Source organism: Thrips palmi, unplaced genomic scaffold (genome assembly GCF_012932325.1).
Source record: "Thrips palmi isolate BJ-2018 unplaced genomic scaffold, TpBJ-2018v1 HiC_scaffold_4, whole genome shotgun sequence".
Classification (NCBI taxonomy): Eukaryota; Metazoa; Arthropoda; class Insecta; order Thysanoptera; family Thripidae; genus Thrips; species Thrips palmi.
Window position 1 is genome coordinate 4467067 of NW_023144631.1, and position 27545 is coordinate 4494611.

General features: G+C 55.4%; 2 protein-coding genes across 10 annotated transcripts; one reads left to right on the top strand and one right to left on the bottom strand.

The window, feature by feature from the left end:
* The first annotated feature begins 200 nt into the window (after window positions 1-200).
* On the top strand, window positions 201-27500 carry LOC117649086 (copper-transporting ATPase 1). 9 transcript variants are annotated; one of them, XM_034391509.1, is made up of 27 exons: window positions 201-432; window positions 608-885; window positions 1069-1409; window positions 1490-1589; window positions 1720-1779; window positions 13955-14123; window positions 14616-14802; window positions 14891-15064; window positions 15157-15339; window positions 15422-15585; window positions 15663-15889; window positions 15985-16174; window positions 16255-16488; window positions 16565-16705; window positions 16813-16921; window positions 17008-17261; window positions 17341-17538; window positions 17635-17794; window positions 17888-18053; window positions 18149-18296; window positions 18375-18495; window positions 18579-18721; window positions 18806-19009; window positions 19094-19243; window positions 19325-19395; window positions 25777-25932; window positions 26532-27500. In XM_034391509.1, the coding sequence occupies exons 3-27, from the start codon at window positions 1145-1147 to the stop codon at window positions 26677-26679; spliced, it is 4122 nt and encodes a 1373-aa protein (XP_034247400.1). In that variant the 5' UTR covers window positions 201-432; window positions 608-885; window positions 1069-1144; the 3' UTR covers window positions 26680-27500. The 9 variants fall into 9 exon arrangements, with proteins under 9 accessions (XP_034247400.1, XP_034247398.1, XP_034247399.1 ...); XM_034391507.1 differs by having other exon boundaries at window positions 201-504; window positions 26532-26679; XM_034391508.1 differs by having other exon boundaries at window positions 608-876; window positions 26532-26679.
* LOC117649092 lies at window positions 20665-21909 on the bottom strand. Its single transcript, XM_034391522.1, has one exon. It carries the CDS (start codon window positions 21681-21683, stop codon window positions 20784-20786), a length of 900 nt encoding a protein of 299 aa, XP_034247413.1. The 5' UTR covers window positions 21684-21909; the 3' UTR covers window positions 20665-20783.
* Window positions 27501-27545: the final 45 nt, after the last annotated feature.

A 27545-nucleotide genomic window follows, 5' to 3' on the forward strand; every position in this document is an offset into this window, starting at 1 on the left:
TGATGCGACTGCGTGCATGCCAATACATTCAGGTTCTGTTTTTCCTTTCGCCTACAAGGTTGTCGTCAGTCCGACTGCGTCCAAGTTTAAAATGATCCCGCCATAGCGGGCGAAGCCGCGGGAGGACGGGCCACCTTTTCGCTACAACTTCGATGGACCAATCAGGACGCATTAGGATCCTGCCTCTCTTCTTTTGTCTCTGGGCCACCATAACCAAAACAGAACATCAACAAAGCAGAAAACCTGCACCAGTGAAAAAGCTGCATCACACCCGACTCTTTAGCAAACTGAGCACCATCAAGACTGGACCAGAATCTAGCATAATTTCGCAAACGTCCCTCATTCGTCATTGAGACGGAGAGTGATAAATGTTGAAGGCGGCAGTCCATCAGAATCGACTTGCTACTTATTTGGAGGTTATGTAGTCCATAGGTACGCCTCCCATCACAACAAGTTGCATAATTTCGCTGTAACAACGCCCAGAGAAAGCCTGTGAGCGATCGGGTGCGGTGAACCGGGAAATGTGGGATATGCGTCGTGCGGCGCGCGCTGCCAGGGGCGGGTTGGTGTGTCTATGTGTTGCTTGACGTCGCCTGATCGCCAACAGATGGTCGGGCCCGACTGGCGACTGGCCGAGCCGCGGAGCGGATTATCAGAAGAGAAGTTTGTCCGCGCCTGTCGCTGTCCCTGTCTCCGCGCCTCCTCCCACGCACCATGCGAAGTGCGAAGCACAGCCGCGTGCTGCGTCGCCGAAGAAGCACCGTCCTGCCTGTCTCCGTCTAGCCTTGGCAGCCAGTGACACAGATTGTGCCTCTCGGCCTCTCTGCAGCACAGCCAGGCACAGCCAGTGCAGATGTCTTGTGACGGCGTCGTGGTGTGAGTGAGGTTAGACACCCCTGAGTCACTGTTGCTTGCTCTTTGACTGGGACACCACTCTGGACTAGTGGTGTATGTGCCACTGGCCTTGGTGTCCTGGACAATTTGTGAATTTACAAGTGGACTGTGTTGTCGTTCCGAATGGCATGTTTTCGCAGTTTGAATGTCATTGATTGTGTGTTTTGTTTCTAGTTTTGCATCCGTGTGGGCAACTGCAAGGCATCCATATCAATGGTGATTTCATAACTGTTTTATTCAACGCACAAAAATGGCTTCCTTTGAAGATAGTTGTAAAATATCAATCGACGGCATGACATGCCAGTCATGCGTACAAACGATTGAAGCAAATATAGGAAAAGTGAATGGTGTGAAAGTAATAAAAGTCAATTTAGAAAAGAAAGAGGCAACCGTTGGGTTGGACAAATCAACAGATATCTCCCCAACCAAAGTTGCTGAATTAATCTCTGACATGGGATTTGACGCCAAGGCTTTAGATAGTGACACATCAAGTGGCATTTCTTCTATGACGAAATGTAAGTTGCTGCTGATTCATTGTACATGCCGCCAATTTTTAAAGAATTTGTTGCTGAAACCTCAAAATTATTGCTTGCAGACTCACTTCAAAGTCCAGACTTTGGTGAGACGTCAAAGGATGATACTCCGCTAATTGTTGGAAGTTCTACAGCTGTTATTGTTCCCGCGCAACCTCCAAGGTAAGCAGCTTTGATTCTGTACCCTTTTGCAATCTATGAACATGCGAAACAAATGTAGGCTGTGATAGTGAGTTGCCACAAGGAAACAGTGTAGCTAAATGCTGTAGAATAATAGCCAGTGTACTTTCAGGAATATCAGTGGCTCATTGGCTCGTGATAGGGTTTATCCTGACGACTTGTGGCAAGATTTGTAAGTTCAATTGACAATATTTATCTTTATCTAGGTGCTGGGCGTTCTGAGGAATTTCTGCTGCATGTTTTCTGACCAACTTTGAGCATGGTGTAGGCTATTGCAGGGTTCAGCACTTTTTCTCTGATCTTTCACTCTCTTCTCATTGCACCAGATGACTTTACTTTTTGTTTTATTTTGCACAGGCTGTTTAAAACTGTTTTTTATTTGGTGGAGTTGTTACTTTTTTCCTGGTGTTGGCCCTTATAATATTTTTCTATTTTTAAAATTTAATTTTACCAGCTTATTTTGTTGAGTTGCAGCGTCTTTGCGTATTTTCTCTTGCTCTTTTGGTCTTCCACCTTAGTACACATTTGTTCCTCAAATGTTTTTTTGTGAGCTGGATGATGGTGACTGTGTTGGGGGACACTGTGTGAAGTCATTAATTAGAGCTAGTTTGACCGTGAACCCCGAGACGAGGCACTGTGACAGGAAATGCTTTATTTTGCCACCCATGACTGAATGTGGCAACCGACTAATTGTGACTAAAGTGCTTTCCTCGTCTGTGTCGTCCTCTGCTCGTGCTTTCCAAAACACTTGCAGTGCACGTGCCGCAGCCGATGCACTAGTTTTCAGTCACGTCCTCTCGTTCTCCTCCTCGTTCCGCTGTCGGTTACGATTTGGGTTCGAGCCGTTCCGGCACTTTGGCCCCGCTGCTCTGTCTCTCTCGCACTCACGGGCGCCTCGTACAGGTGCGAGAGAGACAGAGCGACGTAAAGACTCCGTCTGGTGGTCACGGCCACTGGTCCTCGGTGGAACGTGCGCCTAGTGACGCTGCAACGCTCAAGCTCAAATACTCCGTGCTTGTCCCGCGACGCCGCGACCCCGACGGCACGCGAACTGCGCAGTGGCGGCAGCGGCGCTCCAAGGAGCCCTTCCCTTCGGTCGCCCCGTCTCTCTCATCCCAGCGGCCCGCGAGTGCGAGAGAGACGGGACGTCGCGACCACGTTTTCGGAGCCAGCCTGTATAGTAGTAGTGGCGGCGCGTTATCGCGAGGTCGTTGCACGATCCAATTCCGCGCCCCTCCCGCCACACCACCGCGTGCCGTCTTGCAGTGCCGTGCCGTGGCGTGCCATGCCGGGCCGTGCCGCGCCGTGCCGTGGAAGACACCTGCTTCGCCTCCCGCACGCTAATTTGTCGGACTAGGTAGACATGTGCGACTCCACCAGGCACCAGTGTAGGGGCTGCTGCTTTCCAGCAGATTCCCCACTGCCTTCGCCGTTGCACGACTTTCGTGCGGTATTCGTGCTATCCGATGCGAATGCGACTGGAAGGGCCCTGTGCTGCTGGCTGGCGCAGCGCGCTGCCATGGCGCTGCCCGCAGCCCGCGCGGCCGTGGAACCCGAGACTGCCTGTGAGCCGTGCGGGTAGGCAACCCATCGCGCAGCCGTTCTAGAGGACTTCTAAGACTCTAGCGCTAGCGGCGGCCCCGACTCTTCGGGGACTGACTAGCACGACGTCAAGATCGCAGCCGTAGCCGGGGTTCGTGCTGCAACGTGCAGTTGTGTATGTGTTGTACTGTCGACGGTCAAAAACCATGGGTGGACTTGAAATGCGCGCGTTGTGCCCGTGCAAAATTTCTTTGACGCTTTTCAATGTCTCCAAAACAAAAACGCACAGGAGGGTGCAACGAGCCGGCCATGTAGGACATCTGCGTGTGCACGGCAGCACCGCAGCAGATACTGCACCCCACAACCCGCTCGTTGCAGCCCGCGGCGCACCGGCGGACTGATTCAGAGCTCTGCTCGCGTCGCTCCGTCTCTCTCGCACTCACGGAACGCCCCGCAAGGGTGCGAGAGAGACAGGGCAGGTGTGTTGTGGGTCTGGAAGAATTCGGGCCCGGCTAGGTGGCCACCAACCTGGCCACTGCTAGTCTCGCCTTATCAAGGCTGGCCATTTGATAGCGCACTCTGGCTGCCTGCTTGGCTGCCTGCTTGGCTGCCCGCCGCGCCACTTTGGGCGCGTGGGGCCCAACGCGGTGCGCACCCGCACACACCAGGACGGCGCTATCCGCGGCGGCCTGTCTCTCTCGCACTCGAGGCGCGTGTCGCAGAGGGAGAGAGAGGGCAACGCTGCGGCCACGCGCTCGGTGGCACTTCCCTCTTCTTGCGAAGCAAACCGTCCCCCCCTCCCCCTTTCCGTTTTCCTACCTGCGACTAGTTGATTCAGTTCAGGGCCGGCGCACTGCGCGCTCCGCGGCGATCGGCCTCGAGCGAAAGTGCGTGTCTTGGCCGGCACTGCGCTGTCGCTCTGTCTCTCTCGCACTCCTTCGGTGCGCCCCGTGAGTGCGAGAGAGACAGCGCCACGAGAGCACTGTTCGGAACGAGACGGCGGCGACCTGGAGCTACCTGGAGCGTGCTGCTGCACTGTTGAAACCTCCGCCTCGCCAGCGTGCACGTGCTGGGCACACAACGCATTGGTCCTTTCCTTTTCTCGCTTTTCGGCCGACCACTGCCGCTGCTGGACTGCAGGCTGATGCTAATCGTCTCTCTCTCTCGCACTCGCAGGGCGTCCCGCCAGCAAGCCAGCGTGCGAGAGAGACGGAGCATGCAGCCAGGCGCTTCGTGCCGTCACGTTGGCGCGCTGGTTTGGGGCTGATTATGCGCAGTTTGGCAAGTTCGGCTCACTCACCAAGGCGAGGCGCGGCGCGACGCGGCGCGACGGCGAGGTCCTCACGGAATCGCTGTGACGTGGCCCGCTCACACATCAGGTGTTTGAGTCCATCGTGCTTGGAGGGCTGTCCGGCCGCCCCCGCCCCTCCCCCGCCCCTTCCCCGCCCACTCGCCAGGCCACCCGCACCCCGCCCCCACCCCACCCCCGCGTACTCGGCGCCCACGTCACACGCCCCCGCCCTCGCGCTCTACCCACGCGCCCCCGTCCCGACGCCGCTCCATCCCCTGCTCGCCGTGGTATGACGGTGACGTCGGCGGCGTCGAAAATTCTTCCCAAATTGCATTCCGGCCGAACTGGAGCAACGCAGGCCGTCCCTCTGTCTCTCTCGCACCCATCGGAACGCGCCTTGAGCGCGAGAGAGAGGGATCGAGCATCTATATTTCGGGATCGGCCTGTAGGCAGGAGGCTTGCAGCCGTTGTCTTTGAACCGCGCGTTTCCTAGCAGAGCAGAGTTTGACCACACCGAGTGTTGAATTGCATCGACGATGTGGAAACCAATGTGACCTGAATGCGACCCTAGTCGTGCCGCGACCAAGGCTCACCCGCAGGGCTGCCGGCACACTGATTCCGAGAGTCGTTTTCGACGCTGTCTCTCTCACCTGCGCGAAACGCCCTTCGAGTGCGCGCGCGCGAGAGAGCAAACGACTGTCTGGAGCGAGCGCTGGAGCTGGAGCGCCCTGCTGGGCCCCGCCCCGCCCCGCCCCGCCCCGCCCCGCCCCGCCCGCCCCCGCGCGGCCACGGAGCGCCTCGCCTTGCCAGCCTCTGCTCGCGGCTTTTGCGGCGGCCTGGCCGGCCCCGCCGCTCCACCGTCAGTCGGGCGCGGGGAGAGGCGAGCGGCGTTGCCTCGGAGAGACGCACGCGGAGAGACTCTCGGAGAGAGCCGCGAGCAGCACGACTGGCCGAGCCAGAACCGCGGTCCGTCGGCGCCAGCGTGTGCGTGCGCGTGCGGTATAGGCGTGCTTGACGTACTTGAAGTACTTGACGCGCTCTGTGACTGTGGTGTTTTGGTGCAGTTTCCGCCGAGTGGATAGTCGAACCCGGGTTCTACTTTACCGGGCCTTTGGCAGTGGGGGGGTTTGTTGTCCCGCGGTGGTCACGCTGACCACCACACTGCAGGACGAGAGTGCCGTGCGTGCCCTCGAGGGAAGTCCCACCGCACGTGTCGACCCAAGACGATAGGGCTGTGATGCGAACTGGACCGGCGGATCAAGATTTACCTGTTGCATTCGTGCGTCGTGCGTTTAGAAAATTTGATGGTGAATTTTCACCTTTCCAAATTACACGACGCGTTTCCGCTCGTTCGGCTAGTTCCGTAGGCATTTGGAGCGGCGGCCCCGCCGGACACTTAGTGACTTTCCTTTCGCTCGTGGCGACGGGCCTGGCGTGGCCTGGCCTGGCCGCTGGGCTCGGCCAAGGCTTTGGGAACAGAACGCTTTTCCAAGGCGAGACCTGTCCCTTTCACTCTGTCCCCCTAGTTGCCGCCCTTCCCGAGGCCCCCGAAACGTATCGTGCTCTATTCATTGTCGACGAGCGCGCAAATTCAATTTTTGGCAAGCGCAGGTTCGGTTCAGCGCTGGCGGGAAACGTCAGTACGACACCTCTCTTTTTGTCCGCCTTTTCAAGGGCAGCTTGTTTTTTTTTTTTTTTTTGCGTGTCATTTGGCGCGAGTCGCGTCGCAGTCCTGATGACTGGCTATCTCGCCCACCGGGTAATATTGCATTGCTTGCCGCGGCGCCATTTATGGTGTAGTGGCTTAGCCCGTCGAGGCTGGACACTATCAGTGCCATCCTCGCTCGTAAGCGCCATTACGACGAGATTCGCACTCGGTTTTGTCAACTCAGTGCCCCCCGTTCATAAACACTCACTACACGCGAAAATAAACTATGTATCTCACTCTTCCCTTCCGTTACACGGCAAGCGCGAAACGGGCGAGTGTATCTCCGCGTCGCTTTTGTTATTGACTCGTCTTGTCGTGACCGACCGGCCGGCCGGCTGTCTATCGGTCTGTCTGGCGTCGTCGTCCCGGGGCGACTTCTGTTAGTACCGCGGCTCGTGTTTGGTCAGAAGTTAAGACTTTGCCCGTCGTGTCCAGTGCGCGCGTACCTACAGTGTGGGGGTAGTACACTCTGAGCGACATTTTTTCAGGGCAGTACACAAGTTTCTAATTTTTTTGACCAGAGAGTTTTTGGAATGACTACTCGTGCAAAATTTGTATTCCCTACAATTTTTGGGGTTTCCTCCCGCAATTTTTATTGTTTTTTTTCATGGTTTTTTTTACAACTTTTTTTCATTTTTATGTATCGGTGCTTCCTGCAGGGCGCGTCCGTAGATAGTGCCGGGCGGGCGGGCAGCGCCAATGGCAGCCAATGGCAGCGGCGTGACGTCACGCCGCGGTGCCGCGCTGCCCGGGGACCACGGGGACGTAATGATGGCAGGGAAATCCCCGGCCGGCCGCCCGGCGCTCCCGGCGCCTCCGAGGAGTGCGAGCCGGAGGACGACCCGGCTTGCCCGGCTTGCCGGCCGCGCACTGAGCGGGGCGGGGCAGCCGGGGCCGCCGGGACGTCTGCCGCGCGGGTTTGTTGTTGTTCGCCGGCCGTCCGGTTTAGCAGTGGCGGGGCAGGGAGGGGGAGAGGGAAGTACCTGGCCCTGGCCGGTCCAGCGAGGCTTGGCGAGGCTGCTGCGGGTGACGCTAGTGACGCACTAGTCCGGCCAATGGCCGCCAGAGGTCGCGTTGAGTCGCGCGCGCAGGTCAAGGGTGCGGCCGTCTTGGATCACGTACTTGGGGGAGGACTGCAGGGACACCGGCGAGAAACTGCACCCGGCACCACGACACTGTGTCCTGTTGGCGGCTTTGTCGCTCTGTCTCCCTCACACCCCTGTGCGGAACGCGGTATACCGTCCCGCGAGAGAGACAGAGCGACGAGATGACCGTGCGACGTTGGGCTCAAGTGTGCCGCTCTGGTCTGTAGATGTGCGGCGCGTGAACAGTGTAGTGTGCGTCCTGCGCTCTGCGTGGCTCTGCGCTGCTCTTGGATTACTCTTTTCGGATACGCCTGACGACGCTGCTGATCCAACATGGACGAATGGTACGTACTACGGCAGGGAGCTTGCTGGCGCACAGTGGGCCAGAAGACCGGCGAAGCCGGCGTGTGACCCCGCTCCAATGGATTCCTCGTTCGGAGAGCAATCCAGTGGTGGGGTCACGTTTGAGTCCCATCTAGCGACTCTAATCGCGTCTAGAGTTTTGGCCGCCTCCACCGGTCTTCTGGCCCACTGGGTGGTTTGCCTGGAAAACGACGGAAGTGAGTGAGTGTGTGAGCGCACGTTACGTACGGACGGCCCCCCGTGTCGTAATGCGCGCTGCCCGCTTCACCTCTCTTACCGCGCACCGCGCGCGCCATCGAGACCACGCGGCCGGCGACTAGGCCACTGCTAGGCCAGCCGTGTGAGTCCGAAGCCGAAGGATCGTGTCGAGGCCCTGTCTCTGTCGCACTCATGGGGCCGCCCCGTACGCCCCGTAACGGGAGCGAGAGAGACAGCGACGACACGTTGGTCCTTCCTCGGAGTCAGACCGCTGGCGAACAAGTGCCCGGCCTAGGCGGCGGCATTGCATGCTTTCCGTAGGCGAAGCGCTCAGGACAGGACAGTGCAGGGCGCTGACCGCTCGCGGCGAGTGTGGACAGACTTTTTGGCTGCGAGAGGGAAAGCTATGGGCGCCGCGACGCCGCCTTCCCCCTCTTTTTTCCATCCCGCGCTCCACATTAATGCAGCGGGAAAGTATTCCCCCCCCCCCTCGCCCCTCTAGAGCCTTGGATGTTGTCTAGAGCCCGCACTCGCAGCCTCCTACTCCCGCCGTTTACTCTGGTTTACTCCCGTTCGTCCGGCCGCCCTGTATCGCCAGCGCGCCGACGGCTCTGTGGCTTGACTTGTGCTCAACCACCTGGCGACGATTCAGTGCGTACAGTGCAGCAGTGTTGCACAGCACACTGGAAATAAAATGATGTCCATCCTTGGCGGTGGAGGCGCAGGCGTCAACTTTTTGTCGTTTGGCCAGTGATTTTTGGTTTTCTTCGTTTGCTCAGCTTTAGGCCGCTTTGCGAGGGCTTGTTATTCACGCGCTCTGCGGCGACGCGCCTCTCTAGTTACCGACCAAGGTGCGCCGATACGTAGGTTCTGTTGAATCGCTCCCATCTGGCGCGGCGGAGCCGCCCTTGTGTTTGCCGAGCCCGTCATACGATCTTTGATTGCCGTAGAGTCGATGAAACCGGCGAAACCTGGCCACGCGCCACGCGCTCTCCACCCTCCACGGCTTGTTCGAAGCACATGACGAAGTCGAAGGGTGGCTCCACGCTTGAGGGCGCCACCAGGGCCCTTCAAGAAAACGGATTCTCCGAAAAACAGTTTGTTTTGGCGGGCAGTGGCGTGGCGCGGGTCGCACGGAGGGCCGTCCCCGTGGCGTGATTGGCAAGTCGCCTTTTCAAGTGGCCGCGGTCGCGTGTTGCGCCGCCTTCATTACTTTGCAATCAGCTAAAGTGCGTCGCCCGTCCGTCGCCCGTCCGTCGCGTCGGTGTTGCGGTCGGTCCACACCGTCCACACGCCACGCGGGTCCAGAAGGGGGGGGGGCTGAAATGTAGGCAACGAGTCGCACTTTGCCCCTGTGTGAGGGCACCAAGGAGGGCACCCTTTGCGATATCCCCCTTCCCCTTGAACCCGTCTCCTCTGGATCCGCCCTTGCTAGGGGAGGAGTGGCGCATCGTCGCGGTCGTCTGGATGTCTGCCCACTCTGCCCGCTCTGTCTCTCTCGCACCTACAGGGGGCACCCTACGAGTGCGAGAGAGACAGAGCGCCGAAAAGGACTCGCGGGATCAGTGTGCCGTATTCGTCAGCACGCGCGATGTCTGCGCCCCCGACTTTGGGGGCAGCGCCGTGGGACCAAGTTGGCGTTATTCGGTCTGGACAGACGTGCACCCGCATGCGAATGCATCTCGCAGGCACCGCGGTGCGGCACTTGGTGTACTTTAAGAGGAGGCGACGGTCTGGAGCGAGGCAGTCTGACTGCAGCTCCCGGCTTGCGAGGACCTCACCCCCTGTGAGTAGCATTCTCCCGCGGCATTGACTGGCGATGCCTTCTGCGAGAGCGCTCGAACAGCGTCCACTCGTCGCGAGGAGCGGGCTGGTCGAAGTGCTACATTTCACGAAGACAAGCGTAGGGCCCGAAGGGGTGCAACACCTCAGCGTTCGCGCTGCGCGGCGCTGCGTGTCCGCCGCAGTGCCTGCGTGCAGAGCCGTCTGCTTGACGGAGGCCAAGATGCAGATCGGGCCCCACGTGCATCACCGTCCAAGCCGGCCGCCGCGGCCAAGCGTTCTCGCAAACCAAACCGGTCGGGGACTGCCAGCACCGCCTTGTAGGTCCCCAGCGCGACGACGCGGAAATCCTTGGCAGAAGCCTCCTTGGTGCGTTGCACCCGCCGCAACCTCGTACAGTTGGGACCGAGGAGCACGGAACGCTCGGCGGGTCGCGTCTGCCAAAACATGATCGATTTCTCTCGTTTGCTGCACAAACTGACCCGAAAGTTGTGCTTACGATGCGCGTTCCCAACGACTTGTTGCGCCCGGAGGGAAAGTGCTGTAGGCAGTTTGGCGTGTACTTCCTTGTATATTTTGGCTGGTTTGCTGTTGGTTCCCTGACCTCTAGAGCCTTGCTCCGTGTGCTTTGCTCGACTAAGCTCTAAGCCAACAGCGATAAAGCGTGTTTCTGCTTTTCGCGCCCAGAAACTGTCTTTTCCGCGTAGTTTATGTAACGACACGCGTTGGCGCGACAGTGCGGTCGCGCCGCCCTGCACTCTCAACGAGTTTGTAACAATGGATCCGCTTCGAGGATGAGAACCCCGTCTGCTTTCCCCACTCGCCGGCCTCTCCAAGCTGGGGCTCTGCAAGCTGGGGCTCTGCAAGCTGGGGCTCTGCAAGCTGGGGCTCTGCAAGCTGGGGCTCTGCAAGCTGGGGCTCTGCAAGCTGGGGCTCTGCAAGCTGGGGATTTCTAGTTCGGACCGCGCGCGGGGCTTCCCTTGATTCACTGCGATGACCTTGAAGCTGCTCGATACAGATTCGCCGGCTTCGCGGCGGCACTTTTGTCCCAGCGCGCGTCGGCGACGCATCCCGAAGAGTGCGAGAGAGGGGGAGAGAGGCACTGGCGCATGCGCGTGTGTGGTGCCGGCTGTAGGCCTGCCGCCCTGCCCATGCCGGCGTAGCAGACGACACAACATGATGCACACGTCTCGCCGCGTCGCGCGCCGCAGCCAAGCCGCAGCAGACGACACGATGCCGTGGAGTGGAGGGGCGGCCGGCCGGCGCGCATGCGTGCGGGGGTGCGGTGTCGTGCACACGGCCCGCCCGCCGCCTTGCACACGGCACGCCTTGCACACGCCCCGCCCCGCTTGCGCACGCCACGCGTCCTTGCACGCGGGTACCTTTATTACCTGGTTAAAGAGGGCTCGGCTCAGTGGACACGGTACGTTAGAGCAAACATGATGAAGCAGTGAGTAACAACTTGGTGTGTATGTAACATGCGTGGATGTCCTTCCTCACTCCCTACCTCCCTCCCCCTGATCCCCTCTCGAATGTCGGCTCTTAACGTCAGTGTCAATGTAGGGTACGCTGTTGTGTGGAAAATTGGTGCCAGTTTTGAATTGACGCAAAAGTTAACGACATGAAAAAAATAAATGGATTGCTTGATTGCGCCACGTTGTGTTTGTTGCGTAAGTGCAGAGGGGCGTGGGTCCTTGGATACCCACTGTAAGCTCCACATCGTCGCCGAGCTAGGAGCGCTCGCGAGGACCCAGGTGTGGAGGGCGCGTGGGGGTGAGGCGCCCCAGGCTGCTCTTTCTCTCTCGCACTCATGGGGTGTCTGGTAAGGGTGCGAGAGAGACAGAGCGACGACTGTTCGGGCCGCCCTCGCCTGTTGCGCCCGGCCCGCCTCTAGGCCCGCCCCCGGCCGTCCCCTCGTTCCCCTCTTGTTGCGGTGCACACGGCGTGGCGCTGCGCGGCGCCGCTCCCCCTGGACCGCTAGTGGAGGCTCTGCGACCTATCAGTCTCTGGCCGACCCACGCCCCACCAGACGGACCCACCCGGGTGCCCCGCCGTCCCCAGTCCCCAGTCCCCGCAGTGCGCCGCGCCTGGCCGTGCCCCCTGACCTCCGCCTGGTCCGCCGCCGCGCGTCGCCCCTCCGCAGCGTCCCGTCTCTCTCCCTCTCGCCTGCCGCCGGGCCGCCTAATTGAATTTGCTCTTATTTTATCGAAATATCGCGGCCGTCTGGGTGGCCCCAGCGTTGACCGTCGTTTTCGTCTGGGGCCCGGGCCATCGCCGCCACCGGCACGGCCGGCACGCACTGCGTTCGGCCAGTCGCGCGTCGCCCCGCGCCGCGTCGCGTCGTCGCTTCCCTCCTCGCCGTGCCCGACATGGCCGACGATGAGAAGCAGCCGCTGTTGCTGTGTCCGCGGTCCGCGCGGCCTCCCCGCGGGGGCAGCCTCCGCCACGGCCAGGGCCAGGGTCGAGGCCGCGCCGCCAAGCGCGGCTACGGCGGCACGAGGAGCAGGCTGGGCCCGCGGTGAGTTACCGGTACTACCATTCTGTCCCTCTCGCACTCGTGGGGCGCCCCGTGAGGCCGTCGGGGTGCGAGTGGGACAGGGCGACCAAGGCGCTGTCCGGAATCCGCCCGATGCGCCGCGGCGTTTCAAACCTTGAATTGTACAATGCCATGCAGTTCGATGAAGGCAGGCATGGGCAACGCGCTTTTATTTACAGCAGCCAGGTCGTGAAAGGGAGTCCTTGGCACCGCCGCCACCGCTTACAGTGTGTTTGCGGCTCTTTGAACTTCGCGCAAGTTGTCCCGTGTCACGCACTATTTTTTTTCCACACAGACTTTTACACAACTGGATTTGTTTCCGGCTTCCGTGTGCGCATGTCTCGTTGCTCGTGTTTTTGAGAGTGTACCACCGAGGCTTCTCCTCTAATCCCGGAAAACGAAAACAACGGCCGGGACGGACCGCTCCCCGCGTCTGGAAACCCCATTTTCTGGACAATAATTCGCGATAATTCGCCGCCACTACTTGTTTTGCCGTTTGCTTTCGATGCTTTCGGTGCGGTACAGAGCGCACAAACGCCCCACCCTCTTTAAAAATCAGAAAACAGCCGAGCCCAGGGCCCTAAGACCTGGCGTGGAATAGTTAAGTGTTTGCCCGGAAACTGAAGGCCAAGTTCAATAAAAATCACGTTGCTCCTTGACCTTGACGAAGGGGAAGGAATTTCAAGGGGGGGGGGGGGCTTTGGGAAATTGGTTCGGCACGTGGAGCGCCAGCACAGGTGCGCATGACAGCCTGACAGGTGCGGCACGCCGGACTATGGGGATCATCCTTGCGAACAAGTGTGGGTTCGAATAGGGAAAGGGAGAGGGGGGACTTATTTAAATATGTCGCTGTCAGTCGATCCATCTTTTTATGTCTCCAACAGTGCTGAAATTTCCTGATGGCGAAGTCTGGTTTCGGTGTTCGTTCGGGCCGTTGCGATTGATCCCCCTTTTCACTGGCAGACGCGCCTCGCCTCGCCTTCCCGAACTTGTGTGTGTTTTGGAACAGGTGTGCTCGAATCCAATCACCTTGGTGCCACAACACGTGTCTATTTGAGCGCTTTTCTTGTCGCCAGCATACACTGTAAGCACCCGAGTCTCGTTTGTCCCCTCCGGAGCTTGGCCTGCTTTTTCCTCCTTTATCGCTGCCATAACAATCGTGGGCCTTGCAGTGCGGTGCAGCGCAGCTAGCCGTCGACGCGCCCAAACTCCTCACGGCCCGATACCATCTTTGCCTGCACCCGCAGACTGACTTCAAACGGCGCCCTCGTCGCTCTGTCTCTCTCGCTCCCACGGGGAGTCCCGTAGGGGTGCGAGAGAGACAGGGCGACGGAGGCCTGCTCGGAAGCAGTGTGCAGTGGAAAGCACCAGAGGCGGCGGGGCCTCTAGGCCGGCAGGGCGCCGTGGTGGCGGATGGGCGCGCGGATGCGAGTTCAGTGAGCGAGTCCCCCAGAGGCCTTCTGGGACAGCGAGCTGGTTACTTACTTTAGTTGCTGCGCCGTCCGCTCTTCACTCGTCATGTGAATTTCATTACTCGTTAAGCCTACTGTACGTTCCCACTAGTTTTGCGAAAATGTGAGGGGAGTGTTCTGTGGAGATGGGTGCGATAACACCAGTGACATGATGCAAGCCGACAGCCGCCACACTTTCTAGGTCCGCGACGACGCGATGTCTGTGTCTGTAACAGTGTGCTGGATGGTGGCGCTTGTGGCGTCGCTTGGCGGAAGCTTCCCCGCGCACCCTGCCCATCCGCCCGCCCAGCCTGGGCTCCGACATTGTGGCGGCGACATTGTGACCACACTGTGACTGTGACGCTGACGCCGCTCTGTTTGTCTTCGGCAGGGACGTGGACGAGACCTCCGCCCTGATGGCGGGCCAGGACGACGACGCGCAGGGCTCCGTGGCCCGCGAGGACACCGTGGACGTGCGCGTGGAGGGCATGACGTGCCAGTCGTGCGTGCGCAACATCGAGGGCCACCTGAGCTCCAGGCCCGGCGTGCTGCACATCAAGGTAGGCGAGACCATGCCGGCGTCCTCAGGGGTCCACAGGATCAGGGCGCCTGCGAATGGCGGGGTAGGCAATCCCGTCACACTGCCGTGTCTGCTGGCGGCGCTGGTTGCCTACCTGGAAGGGGCTCCACAGCGGGCGGCCAACACTCAAGACGCGGTTTGAGCTGCGGAGTCCCAAGAAGGACCAGAATCAAACGTGTGTGACCCCACCAGCGGATTCCTCGTTCGGAGAGCATTCCGTTGGTGGGGTCACATGTTCGGTTCGCATCGCATTTAGCGACTCTAGAGCTCAAAACGCGTCCGGAATTATGACCGCCACCAACGGTCTTCTGGCCCACTGTGGGCTCTTTGCCATTGCCGGCTGGCTGGACCGCAAATGATCGTTTGCCTTGCGGGCTCGACCGGGCACGTCACGTTTCCTTTGTCAGCCATTCATCTCCATCTTGTTTTCTGTCTCGTAATTGAGAGTTCACAAACGTCTCTCCCGTTTCAGGTCAGTTTGGAGAAGAAAAACGCCAACATCACTTACGACCCCAGGATGACGACAGCAGCAGAGCTTGTAACCACCATCGATGACATGGGATTTGAAGCGACCCTGGCTGACAATAACAGCATTGAGCTGTCGTGTCTTATCAGAGTGGATGGCATGACATGCATGTCCTGTGTTCGAAATATAGAAGGTATGGTGCTGCTTACTGATTCTTTTGCATCTTTGGCATGTGATTGACAAAATTAATTGATTGTATTTTTATCTTTTTTTGTCGTTAGGTACAATATCTGGCAAACCAGGAGTTCATCACATATCAGTAAGTCTGGAGAAAAAGGAAGCTTCCGTCAAGTTTGACCCCATTGTTGTATCAGCAGCAGAAATAACTGAGTTTATTGACGATATGGGCTTTGATGCCAAGCTTTTATCAGGAGGAGGTGATTCAGCACCTTTAGGTAACTATCACCAAAACCCACTTATATAATACTTTCTTAAATTTTATCATCTCAATTTTTCATGAACTAATTGTCTCATGTGGTTTTCTTAGTCGGAAATAAAGAGAAAAAGGGGAAAACATCAAAGAATGATGTAGTTTCTAATGGTTATGATCAGAAAATAAACATTGAAGAGGCTCTGGAGTCAAATCTACGAAAGTGTTTCCTTCATGTGAAAGGAATGACGTGTGCATCATGTGTCAGTGCCATAGAAAAACACTGTCGAAAAATTCATGGTAAAACACCTTTCTAATAAGTTATTTTTTCTTGTCCTTTTGAATGCTTTTCTTAAAATATTGTTATTTATTTATTTTTTAGGCATTCATAGTGTTTTGGTTGCTCTTCTTGCTGCCAAAGCTGAGTTTAAATATGATCCAGCATTGATCCAAGCAGTAGACATTGCAAATTCAATTACAGAGCTTGGATTTCCTGCAACATTGATCGATGAACCTGGAACAGGCGAGGCTGAAGTAGAATTAAGGGTATGCAACTGTCCATATGCGACCAATCATCTTAAGTGTGTGTAAGGCTTTTATTCATACTGGCATTAAATTTTCAGATTTCTGGAATGACATGTGCATCATGTGTGAATAAAATTGAATCCTCAGTTAAAAAATTGAAAGGCGTTAAGACAGCCTCTGTTGCTCTCACCACTCAAAGGGGCAAATTCCGTTTTGATGCTGAGGCAACTGGTCCTCGAGATATTGCAGATTTCATCACAGGGCTAGGATTCCCAGCTTCATTAATCTCCAGAGACAACAAATCGACTTCACATTTGGACCATGAGTATGTTGTATTCAAATCTGTCTCTTTGAATTGGAATGACTACAATAGTTCCATTTAATTTCAAAGAGTTAATCATATCTTTAATTAATTTACAGGGAGGACATCAAGAAGTGGCGCACTGCATTTATTATTAATCTTACATTTGGGCTTCCTTGTATGTTATTTATGATGTACTTTATGTTTGGAATGGACTTTGGATACATTTCGCATGAAGATATGTGCTGTGTGGTACCTGGTTTATCCTTGGAAAACCTTTTGCTGTTTGTCTTTTCAACTCCAGTCCAGGTTAGTTTTTTTCTCATTGATAGATTCTGTTTTACTTTCATCACACGTTCCTTAAAATGTCTTGATTTTTTTTATTGCAGTTCTTTGGAGGCTGGCACTTTTATGTTCAAGCATATCGAGCACTGAAACATAAGACTACAAATATGGATGTGCTAATATCAATGGCAACCATAATATCCTATGTGTATTCAGTATGTGTTCTTTTAGCCTCTATGATTTTAGGGACCCCAACAAGTCCACAGACTTTCTTTGATACTCCTCCTATGTTATTTGTCTTTGTATCTCTGGGTCGATGGCTGGAACATGTTGCAAAGGTAAGATGAAGTCCAAACTTGCTATAGTGGTTCGCTTCAGTCTCCAGCAAACTTATTTCTAATTTATTATTTTCAGGGCAAAACATCAGAAGCACTCTCAAAACTACTGTCACTAAAAGCAACCGATGCTCTGCTTGTTACAATTGGCGAAGATTCAAATGTTACTTCAGAGAAAGTCATCAGTGTTGATCTTGTTCAAAGAGGAGATGTTCTGAAGGCAAGTCTATGTTGCGGTCTTGGAAACCTCAATAAAGTTCTACATCTACTGGACTTTTTGATCACAAATTATCACTGTGGTTTATTTATGTATTTTTGTTTCCCTAGGTTGTTCCTGGATCTAAGGTGCCTGTAGATGGTAAAGTTATTTTTGGACATTCAACCTGTGATGAGTCTCTTATTACTGGTGAATCCATGCCTGTGCTCAAAAAAATAGGTATGTGTGGGCCTTTTCTTTCCAAATCTTCTTTATGTTTCCTATTTTCTGTCATTGTAATGCATTTTAATTTAAATTTTTTCCAGGCTCGGTGGTGATTGGTGGCTCCATAAATCAGAATGGTCTTCTTTTAATGACTGCCACTCACACTGGAGAGGCCACAACTTTGGCTCAAATTGTCCGACTCGTTGAAGAAGCCCAAACATCAAAAGCCCCAATTCAGCACCTTGCCGACCGCATTGCCGGGTACTTTGTGCCACTTGTAATTGGTGTCTCCTCTCTTACTTTGTTTGGATGGATTATCAGTGGTTATGTTGATTTGAAGCACCTGCCTATCAGTGTAAGTTTTGCCATGGACTTAAATATTATAATCTGTCTCTAATGCTGTGCATTTAAAACTGCTTTTCTTTGATGCACAGGAGGGTGAAATGAAAGGCTTAAACCGTGATGAAATAATATTCCAGTATGCATTCCGTTGCGCTCTGAGTGTTTTAGCCATAGCTTGCCCCTGTGCTTTGGGTTTAGCTACACCCACTGCTGTAATGGTGGGAACTGGAGTTGGAGCACTAAATGGCATCCTCATCAAAGGTGCTGAGCCGTTAGAAAATGCTCACAAGGTGAGTTTGGTTTCCAAATTACTGACTAAGTTATTTGTTGTTGTTTTTTTACCCCTTTTGAAATCCATGTCAAATTTGGAATTTGGTTTTACTCAGGTTCGCACAGTAGTGTTTGATAAGACTGGAACCATAACTAGAGGAGTTGCATCTGTAGCTCAAATCTGTCTATTTGTTGACAATGCTGCATGCTCTCTTGCTAAGCTCCTTGCTATTGTTGGTACTGCTGAGGCAAATAGTGAACATCCTATTGCTGCTGGTAAGCTCTTCATTGTCAATTTGTAAATATGATGTGGTTTTTATTATTGTTTCATATACTGTAGTTAAAATTTTCCTTATTTCCTTTCCTCAGCCATAGTTAAATTTGTGAAAGAAACATTTTCTGTTGAAATTTCTGGAAAGTGCAGCAACTTTGAGACTGTTCCGGGCTGTGGGTTAAAATGCACTGTTTCTCACTTAAATAGTATGCTCTCAGCTGCCAGTACATCCACCACGTTGACAGCTTTCAATAATTCAAGGTATGTTGGCAAGGTGTTCCACTCATGTGTAATAATATTTTTTTCACTCTGTATTTATTACTCTTTTATGTTTTCAACTATTATTTTATTAATAGAAACCAGAAAGACCCAACAACCATAGTTGATGGTGTTGTGTTAAGAACTCACCTGACTCAACAGGCTATGCATGAAAAGTGTCTGTTAGAGTTGCAACAAAAACTTGATGAGAATGTGGAAAGTGTTTCCAAAGATGGATCCTATGCAGTAAGTAATCTTTTGACGCTTACTTGATAAAGCAAACTTCTCGGATTCATCTTCTTACAACCATTGATTTGTATCCAGGTTGTGATTGGCAACAGGGAGTGGATGCATCGGAATGGTGTCAACATGGCTCCCGAAGTGGACGACATCATGACTTATGAAGAAGAGAATGGCAGGACAGCAGTGCTCTGCGCGATCGATGGTGTGTGTCTCATATTTTTTGTCTGTCTTTCATTTTTAAAAGAAATTTATCCTTTTTACATACATTAACGCTTTTTTTTCCAGGTGCTTTAATTGGAATGATAAGTGTGGCAGACATGGTAAAACCTGAGGCTCACCTTGCTGTGTACACTCTGAAGAAAAGGGGATGTGAAGTTATTCTCCTTACTGGGGACAATAGGAAAACAGCTGTTGCCATCGCCCGTCAAGTATGTAACATCTATCTGCAGTCCTTAAAATTTACGTTGCTGGTTTGTGATCCAGGTTTTCACTTCTGGCATGTTTATTTTCAGGTTGGCATTACGCGAGTTTTTGCTGAAGTCTTACCTACTCACAAAGTTGCTAAAATTCAAGGCCTTCAGAAATCGGGTCACAGGGTTGCTATGGTGGGAGATGGAGTCAATGATTCGCCAGCCTTAGCTCAGTCAGATGTTGGAATTGCAATTGCATCAGGGACTGATGTTGCAGTGGCAGCCGCTGACGTCGTACTAATGAGGGTTTGTTTAATTCTGCTGAAAGATGAATTTATCATGTAATCATTTACAGGGAAATTATCAGTAATTCTTGGTCTGTTGGTTTAGAATGATCTTCTGGATGTTGTGGGCTGCCTGGACCTTTCAAGAAAAACTGTTCAAAGGATTCGACTGAATTTCCTATTTGCCAGCATGTACAATATAGTTGGCATTCCTATAGCTGCTGGCCTTTTCAGTCCATTTGGTTTTATTCTTCAGGTATGATCCCCTAAATTATTTTCTTTTACTGTTTGACTGGATAATTGCTGTTAGCTGATTTTCTCACTTCCAATGTTTCAGCCGTGGATGGCTTCTGCTGCCATGGCTCTCAGCTCCGTTTCAGTCGTCGCCTCATCCTTGATGCTGAAAACGTGAGTACTGCCTCTGATTCTCATTTTCTGTGTGGGCTGGAGGGTTTGGATAAGAGGGCAAATAAAGTGCATTTTCTGGGAGTAATTTATCACAGATAATTTAATTGCTCTCAAACGTAAATGTTTCTGGTTTCTGTCTTGATAAACTACTTTCACTGGTGTTTAGATGACAGTCATTATTGCTAGGGCAGTAGCCGAGATATTAACAGTGCCATTGAATTTTCTACTGGACTAAAGAAAGAGATCCTGCCTGTGAAGTTGTAACTTGTGCAGGAAGTACTTCTTAAAATTTAAATTTTTAAATTTTGTCTGGATCAAAATTAAATCTACAGCATTACTTTTTTTGATTGCTGTGTAAATGTTTTGACTAGTGAATATTTATCCAGTATTATATCCAACAAAACAGAAACTTTGTTTGGGTGCTTGATTACAATGTCATTTGATATAATACATTTTATGTCAACAATAGTCTCTAGTTTACAATACTGGCATTGTATTTTTCCCAAATGATTATCAGACTTTGCTCTTTGTCATTTTACAAGAGGACTCCCAACTTGTTTCGTATCATAGACAAACTATTTAAAATCTCTTCACCAAACATTAATTTTTACATAACTTTCACTGTACACGTTTCAAAGTCAAGTAAAAATCCTCCCTCAGAAAACAAATCCTTAAATTATAATTCCCATAACTTAGACATATAAATAAATATATTATTATTGATACTTAGTATGCACTTTCCAGCAGTCAGTAGGACTCTTGTTGTTCTTATCTCAAGAGCATTCCTTAGGAGTCAATACATGAGATCGAAGTCTGTCGCCACAGGGTATGGACCAATGGGCAGGAACAATGGAATCATTTCACCGAGTTTGGGCCGGCGGGTTCACGACTAAACTTTTCCACTGGCCGGCCTGGGCCTGGGTCTGGGCCTGGGTCTGGGCCTGGGTCTGCAGCTGGCGATGGGCCGGCACTTGGCGCCAAGCGTGGGGCAGGCTTGGCGGGGTGCGTGCAGATGCAGTGCGCCATGGCGCCACATGGCCTGGCGCCCGGCCAAACGGAGATCGGCCCGAACTCCGAAGGCCTGCGTGTTTTGCTCCGCTGGGTTCCGCTTGTCTGACAGTCGTGGGAAGCTCGTCTCGTCTCGCCTTGCCTCGTCTCGGCGCCGACTCGGTGACGTCACGACGGCTCGCCTGGGCAGCCTGGGCCTGGGAGCATCCTGGTCCGGTCCGCACGACGTGCGTCAGTGCGGGGCGCGAAGGGGGGCGGGGCGCGGGGGGCGGGGGCGAAGGGGGGCGGGGGGCGAAGGGGGCGGGGCGCTCTCCGCGGCGCGAATCGCAGTGAAGGCAGCAAAAACACAACCGTGCGCCGCCTCAGCCTCGGCCGCAGCCTCAGCCGGCGCGCTTGAAGTTCTTGTGCGACTTGTGCGCCTGGAACAGCTCCTTGATGTAGCCCTCGCTGTAGGCCGCCGTGTTGGTGGGGCTGCAGCGGTCGCCCGAGCACGGCGTGGGCGGCAGCAGGTGGTTGATGCGCACGATGCAGCTGGGCCGCAGCGTCTGGGGGTGGATGCCGAAGGTGGCGGACTCGGGGCACACGTCCATGGCGCCCAGCGCGTGGCACTTGCCGTCGCCGCCCGCGTCCGTCGGCCACAGCACCATGGGCATGGCGGGGGCCTCGCCGGCCCTTACGCCGGCCTGGCCCTCCCGGTGGCAAGGGTCGCGCGCGCACTCGCCCTGGTCGGCCGTGCCGTTGGCCCTGGGCATGAGCACCTCGCCCTCGGCGCAGGGCCCGCGGTGGAACAGCGGGTGGCACGCGCCGTCGCCGCCGGCCGCCGCGTCACGCGCGTGCGGGGGCGTGCGCATGCACGAGCACTCCCCCAGGCCGAACGGGTTGGGCACCAGCAGGTTGCGGGCGTGCGGGCACAGCAGGTCGCGGTCGCGGTACCGCTGGTAGCAGCGCCCGTCGCGCGGCCACAGCACCTCGCGCTCGGCGCACGGCACGCGGGCGCACACGGGCCGCAGGCGGTCGGGGGCGCGCGCGTCCAGCACCAGCCACTCGTGGGACTTGCAGGGCCCGGTGGACAGGAGCTGGTGGCAGCGCCCGTCACCCGGGTACAGCAGCTTGAGGTCGTCCAGGCAGGCGCGCTCGGCGGCCGTCACGGCGTTGGCGCCCGGCTTGGGGCCGGGGGGCGTCTTGGGGGCCGGTGACGGCGAGGCGGGGGTCTTGCCGACGGGCCCGGCCAGCGCGCTGACGGCCATCGCCGCGGCCACCAACAACCACAACGCGGGCATGGCGTTGACACTCGGATACTGTTTACTCGATGCTTGGGCTCGGCGCTCTGCTGCTCGGCGCGGCACAGCAGCTGGACTTGGCAGCTCTCTGGCCTCGCGGTTCGCGGCTCGCGGTGGAGCGGATGCTGAATGTCGCCCGGTCTCCCCGACGGTCTGCGCACTTCTGGCCCGGCCGGCGCGGGCAGCTCACTTTGTAGACTCGGTTCGCAGCTCCGCGCTCACCCGCGAGCCCCCGGCGGCCCCCTCCTCTGGCCCCGCTGCGCCGCGCGCCCCCCGCACCCCCCGCCTGGGCGGCGGGTCCGGCGGGTCCGGCTGAGCCAAGCCGGTTGGAGACGAGCACCAGGAAGGCCGTGTCAGCCCGTCGCGGGCCTTACTGCCGCACCGCCGCACCGCCCTACCGCACCGCCAATGACTAATGCCCCCGCCGCCCCCGCTTTGCCTCGGCCTCGGCCTCGGCGGGCACGGCGCGAGAAAGCTGGCCGGTCGCCCCGGGTGCCCCGCGTGCATCGCCCCCACCACCACCTTGTTGTGGATGCGCGCCACCCTTTGACCCCGCTTGGCCGGGCCGGCCTGGCCTGCCTGGCCGGTACGCAGACCTTTCCCTCGCGTCGTGGTCTCGGTCTTGGTCTTATCCTCGCGGCCGCGCGAGCTTTCCTTTCCCCGCCCATCGCCGCCCGGCCAGTCTCAGCCTAGTCCAGCCTCAGCCCCCCACGCCGCCCTTGCAGTCCTTGCAGGTCCTTGCCTCCTGCCGACCCGACGTCCCGTTTACCTACGTGCGTACCGTCGGGCCGGCGTGCAGGATGACGTCACGGCCCGAGTCACGAATGACGTCACTGCTGCCATTGTGCGGCCGTCCCTCTCGCTCCTCTCGCCGCGCCGCCTCTCCAGGCGCCTCTCTGCGGCGCTCGCCCGAACCAAGGAATTCCCTCCTCCTTTTCCGATATTTCCGATATTTTGGGGCCGTGATCGGACCGGCGTTTCACAAGTGTGTTTGTCGCCGTCCTGCCGTGTGGAGTCGGCAGCTCGGTGGCTGACGCTGACGAGATTTGCATAGTCGGGAACAAAGTTGCTCACCCGGAACCCATCGGCGCGTCCCGGCGTCGCCGCTCGGTCGCCTCCGCGGTTGGAGGTGGAAAATTCTAGCCGCCTTTCTCTGCAAAATGCGTTTGGCGAGGCCGCGGCCTGGCGAAGCAACTGTTGGCGTCGGCGGTAAGGCGAGTCGAAGCAGGCGAGGCTCCTCGTGGTCGAGATGACGCCAGCTGCGGACGCGGCGACTGGTTTTGTCGCTTGGTCCCCGCGGCTCGAAGCGAGGCGACGCCAGGGCGATGCCAGGGCGATGCACGACGGCCCGGACTGCGACACCTCGTCGGCGCGATTCCCGCCGTTTTCACCGCGGTGGCGGGGCGGGGCGGGGCGCACGGCCTGCTTTCAAAGACCACCGGCCACCTCGCGGGGTGAACCGCGGTCAGGCGGGGTCAAACGTGGTCAACCGGGGTCAACCGGGGTGAGGCGGCCAGCGAGCGCAGATATTGGATGGGCATGCATGTCGATGTCCCGGGCGATTGGCAAGTCGTCGAAGTCAGCCCTTGCGTCGTCGCGCGCGGTGCTGCGGTGCTGCGGGGCAGAGGGAGACCCTCAAAGGCGCCATAGATCGCCTATCCAGATCCCCAGGAGATGGGCCGCGATCCCCGCGGTGCCCCGCCGGCCGCCACCCATCGCCGCCACCGGGAATACTCCACTGGGAAACGTACTCCACTTCTTCCAGGGTCGCGGTGCGCCCACAGTGTGCCAGCCGGCACGCCACTCGCGGCACGCTCGGCTCGGCGATGCTGGATGACGATTAGCGCAGCAAGGCGTGGCGCAGGCCAGGCGGACGGACAATGGAAAAACTCGTGGCTCGGGTGCAGGTGCACGCATCATTCGCGCTACTTTACTCCCAACTTTTAACCGGCGGTGTTCAAAGTGGTGTCGTTTTTCCAAAGAGTTGAATGGTGGTTTCAATTTTTTTCCCCCTCGCGTTTTGAGATTTGTTTTGATGCGTGTGAAGGCCGGACCCAACTAGGACTGAAAGATCTCCAGTGTGGCGCCCAGAGAGGACGCCTCTCTGGTGGCGCCTTGCCTCGTCGACTCGAGGCGGTCGTTCCACACTGATAGTACAGTACGTGCGTGATTCGCTCGTCAGCTACGTACTTAAATTTTTCAATGCTGTTATTGCTATTTGGCAATCGTATTGCGCGCCATTACCGGTGTAGGTACGCGGCGTTGCGCGTTGCGGCTTTGTCGGGTAATGGGCGTTATTTCCCCGGGGCGGCCCAGAGGCCCAAGAGGCCCAGCCAATCTAAGAATACCGCCAAAGCGCCGCCCGGCGCCGCCAGAGCGCAGAGCGCCCATTGCCCACCAGCAGACTGATTTCCGGACGGTGCCTCCCGGTGGCCTCGGCAGCGGAGGCAGGCGCCTTGTTTACCTATGGTGGGTTCAGCCGCCCAGCCGCGGGGCGGGCGCTGGGACGGTTCGCAGCACTGCTGGTTCTGATTTCGGCGTACCTGTGACCCCGTCCAGCCTCGCTGGGGGATGTTTGTCTTTGATTGGGTGGGCGACTTCATGTAGGCGATATGGTAACGACGACGGGGACGGGCAACGAACTGTGCCTCTCGCTATCCAAGGCCCGCGTTGGCTTGGCCGGGCTTGGCGGTGCGGGGTGGCGATCCGGCGGTAGGGTGATTGCAGCCCGTGCTTATTTCGTCGCTGTCTCTCTCGCTCTCGTGGGCCCCGCCGCCGGCGCAGGGGCGCGAGAGCGGCGGGGCGGCGAAGCAACGCAGCGCGGAATCGGTCTCCAGCGCAGCGCGGTGCCGGCCGGTCGGCCAGGCCTGCACACTGATATACTCCGAGACTCGTTTTCGTCGCTCTGTCTCCCTCGCACCTATAGGACTCGCTTTATGAGTGCGAGAGAGACGGGGCGACGGAGCAACGCAGCGCGGAATCAGTCCACTGCCTGCCGGCGGTTCGTAAATTGGGTGTTTTTGCCGCGGTGAGGCGGTGAGCCTAGGCGTGGAAGTTTGTGGCATCGGGGCGGCGCGGTGCCGGACAGTGCCGTGCCGCCGTGCCGCGCACCTGGCGTCTGCGAGGACTATTTATGGACTCCCATGGACGGCCACAGAGTTGCCACAAAATAGGCCTATCTATGGCCCCACCGAAAAAAAAGGGGTTGCAACGTAACTTTATTGAAGGTTCGTGGGAGGAGGCGCGGGCAGAGGCGGAACCCGGAACCCGTCCTTGTTCGCGAAGGTATACTGCGATGTGTGCGGGACGCGGGTTGCTTTCACCGAGTCGAGTCTTTCTGGTCGGGACCATCGGGACAGCACACTGCAAACGCATCGAGAAACGGGTTGGATTGAATCACAGGCAATGCATTTTTGTTGCACTTTCTAAATTTTATTTACTTTCGGGATGGAAAAACATAGCAGCTCTTGTTCCAAGTCGAATGAAGCTGTGTTTCGACTCTTTGAACAGGCGATGGAGTGATGGTGGGACTTCCCTTATGCTTTTGCGGTCATGAAAAACCCTCGAGCCGTACTGGGGCGAAAACAATGCGGCTGCAAGTGGCTAGCCCAGGCCCAGCCCAGGCCCAGCCCAGGCCCAGCCCAGGCCCAGCCCAGGCCCAGCCTAAGGCGGATGGCGAACACGTCGAATGCATGGCGAGTGCAGTTGGGCTGTTGGACAGTGGGGATCCCCTGGCCGCGACGCCGCGGCTTCGGCATCCCTTTTACGGCGCGCTCCCACGGGACTTCCCCGGCCGTGCTGCCATGCCGGTCACGCTAGTCTCGCCAGTCTCGAAGCCCTCCGCTCCGCGGTACTCCGCGGCCTGCACCGCGCGGTTCTTTCCTTTACAAGTGTCTGGACGCCCGGCGGGTAGGCACCTTGACGCTCCGCGGCACTGCGCTGTGCGGCGGGCTGCCTAGCCGCTCCTTACCATTACCATTACCATTACGGGCTGGACCACACATCGCCCTGGCCTTCCTGGGTGCCTTCCTCTTCCTCGGCACCGTACTCGCGGGACTGACGCCTTGGTTTTGTTTCTGTTTTTGTGGTGCAGGTACCGCAAGCCGACGCGCGGCACGCTGTCCACGCCGGAGTACCGCGCCGCGGAGATTGCCGGCTCGGCCGCGCTGGACTCCATCTCGGTGCACCGCGGGGTGGAGGACATCGAGAGGCCCAACATGTCGCGGTCCACGTCCAGCACCCTTTCGAGGTACGTACGCCACTCTGCTCGTGGCTCGGCGAAGCCTGGCCAAGCCATTCAGAGCCTATTGAGTTTCAGCACTCGAGGACTCCGATAAGACTCAACCTTGCGCCACACAGACGCGCACCCAATCACTTTCTGAGAATTTTCCGATATGTCCGTTCCATTCCAGTCTCTGGTCATTCGTAAGGCGCCCTGTGAAAAACAGCGCTCCCGATTTGACCGTCAAACCGGTTTCTAGTCCTGATGCTCACCGTGAGTCGAGATTTGATGGCATTTGGTTTTTGCCTCTAAAACTCACGTGGCGAGTGTGTTGGTTTACCATTAAATGGTTGCATGCCGTTTTTTAACTGCTTGAGTCAAGACTTCTTGGTGTTCAAAAATTGTGTTGCAGTCCCGGTTTGCTCATCCTTTTCTTTTCATGAATAAGCATATCTTGCTTGTCTGTGTGATTGAACCTTACTTTCGTCCCACTAACTGATAAATCACGTTTGGAGATTGATTGATCTTGTGCCTTTTTTGTGAAGTGTTTTATTTTAATGACATATCTTGGATCATAAAGTACACCCATAATCTCTGAAAATTTACATTATCATTATTATTTTCAGATGGCTCGTTGGTCGGAGTAACAAAGCACAATCTACACGTCTCCTAGATCAGGCTGATGATATGGATGACTTGGACCCTGTCGTAGGAATTGCTGGCTACAGTCCAAGGGCTAAATTCCAAGATCCCAACCAAATTACTATTTTGTAGAACTACTCTTGTCTCAATTCATGAAAGACCCCTCTAAACCATTTCTCAGTTTGTTTGAGATGCATGACGATTGTTGGTTATTTGAAGTCATATTAAGACTGTATTTCCCCATGATTCCATGTGATAGCCTAATTTTGGCCTTATGTCAAAAAATAAAATACTTATAATATTGAGACTTACAAATTTAGCATTTTGCTCTAGCTGTTTTTTCTTTCCTTTTTAACCTTTATAAGCTAGATTGTGATTTGTATTTAACATTTTTATGAAATTATTACTGTAATTTAATATGTGCTGTGAGAGGAACATAATCACCGAAAAAGTGAAAGCTGTTTAAGAGTTATTATAATGAAAATGTTCGGTTAGTATCAGTGTTTGTACAGTTTTTACCTGATGCTATGTCTTATTTGAAAGTTTGAGTTTGTCTTTTACTTGTTATGAAAACCATTTTTCAGACTGTGTACAACTTGTTCCAAGCGCTTTCATTCATTTTCATTATTGATTCAGTGGCAAATGTGATAGTCAAAATAATCCAGTCTCAATTACCCTTGTTCGGTTACAAGTATCCTAACAGTATTTACAAGTACTTTATGGCTCATTTAAGGGAGCCTTTGTACATGTACAATGCTTCATAAGATCGATTCTTCACATATTTTTAATGCTAGTATCCCACTCCTGAGGTGCATCATTTTTCCCCGGTTTGTTGACATTGGAGCTGACCCAAGACTTTTACTGTTTCAGCTCTGCAAATCATTCTCAAGTGCCTAATATTATGTATAACTGTTTTTTACCTACAATAAATATTATTCTTCTTGTTAAATGAACTGGATTGTCTTCTTTAGTTTATTTTGTAGCTCATAACTGAGGAC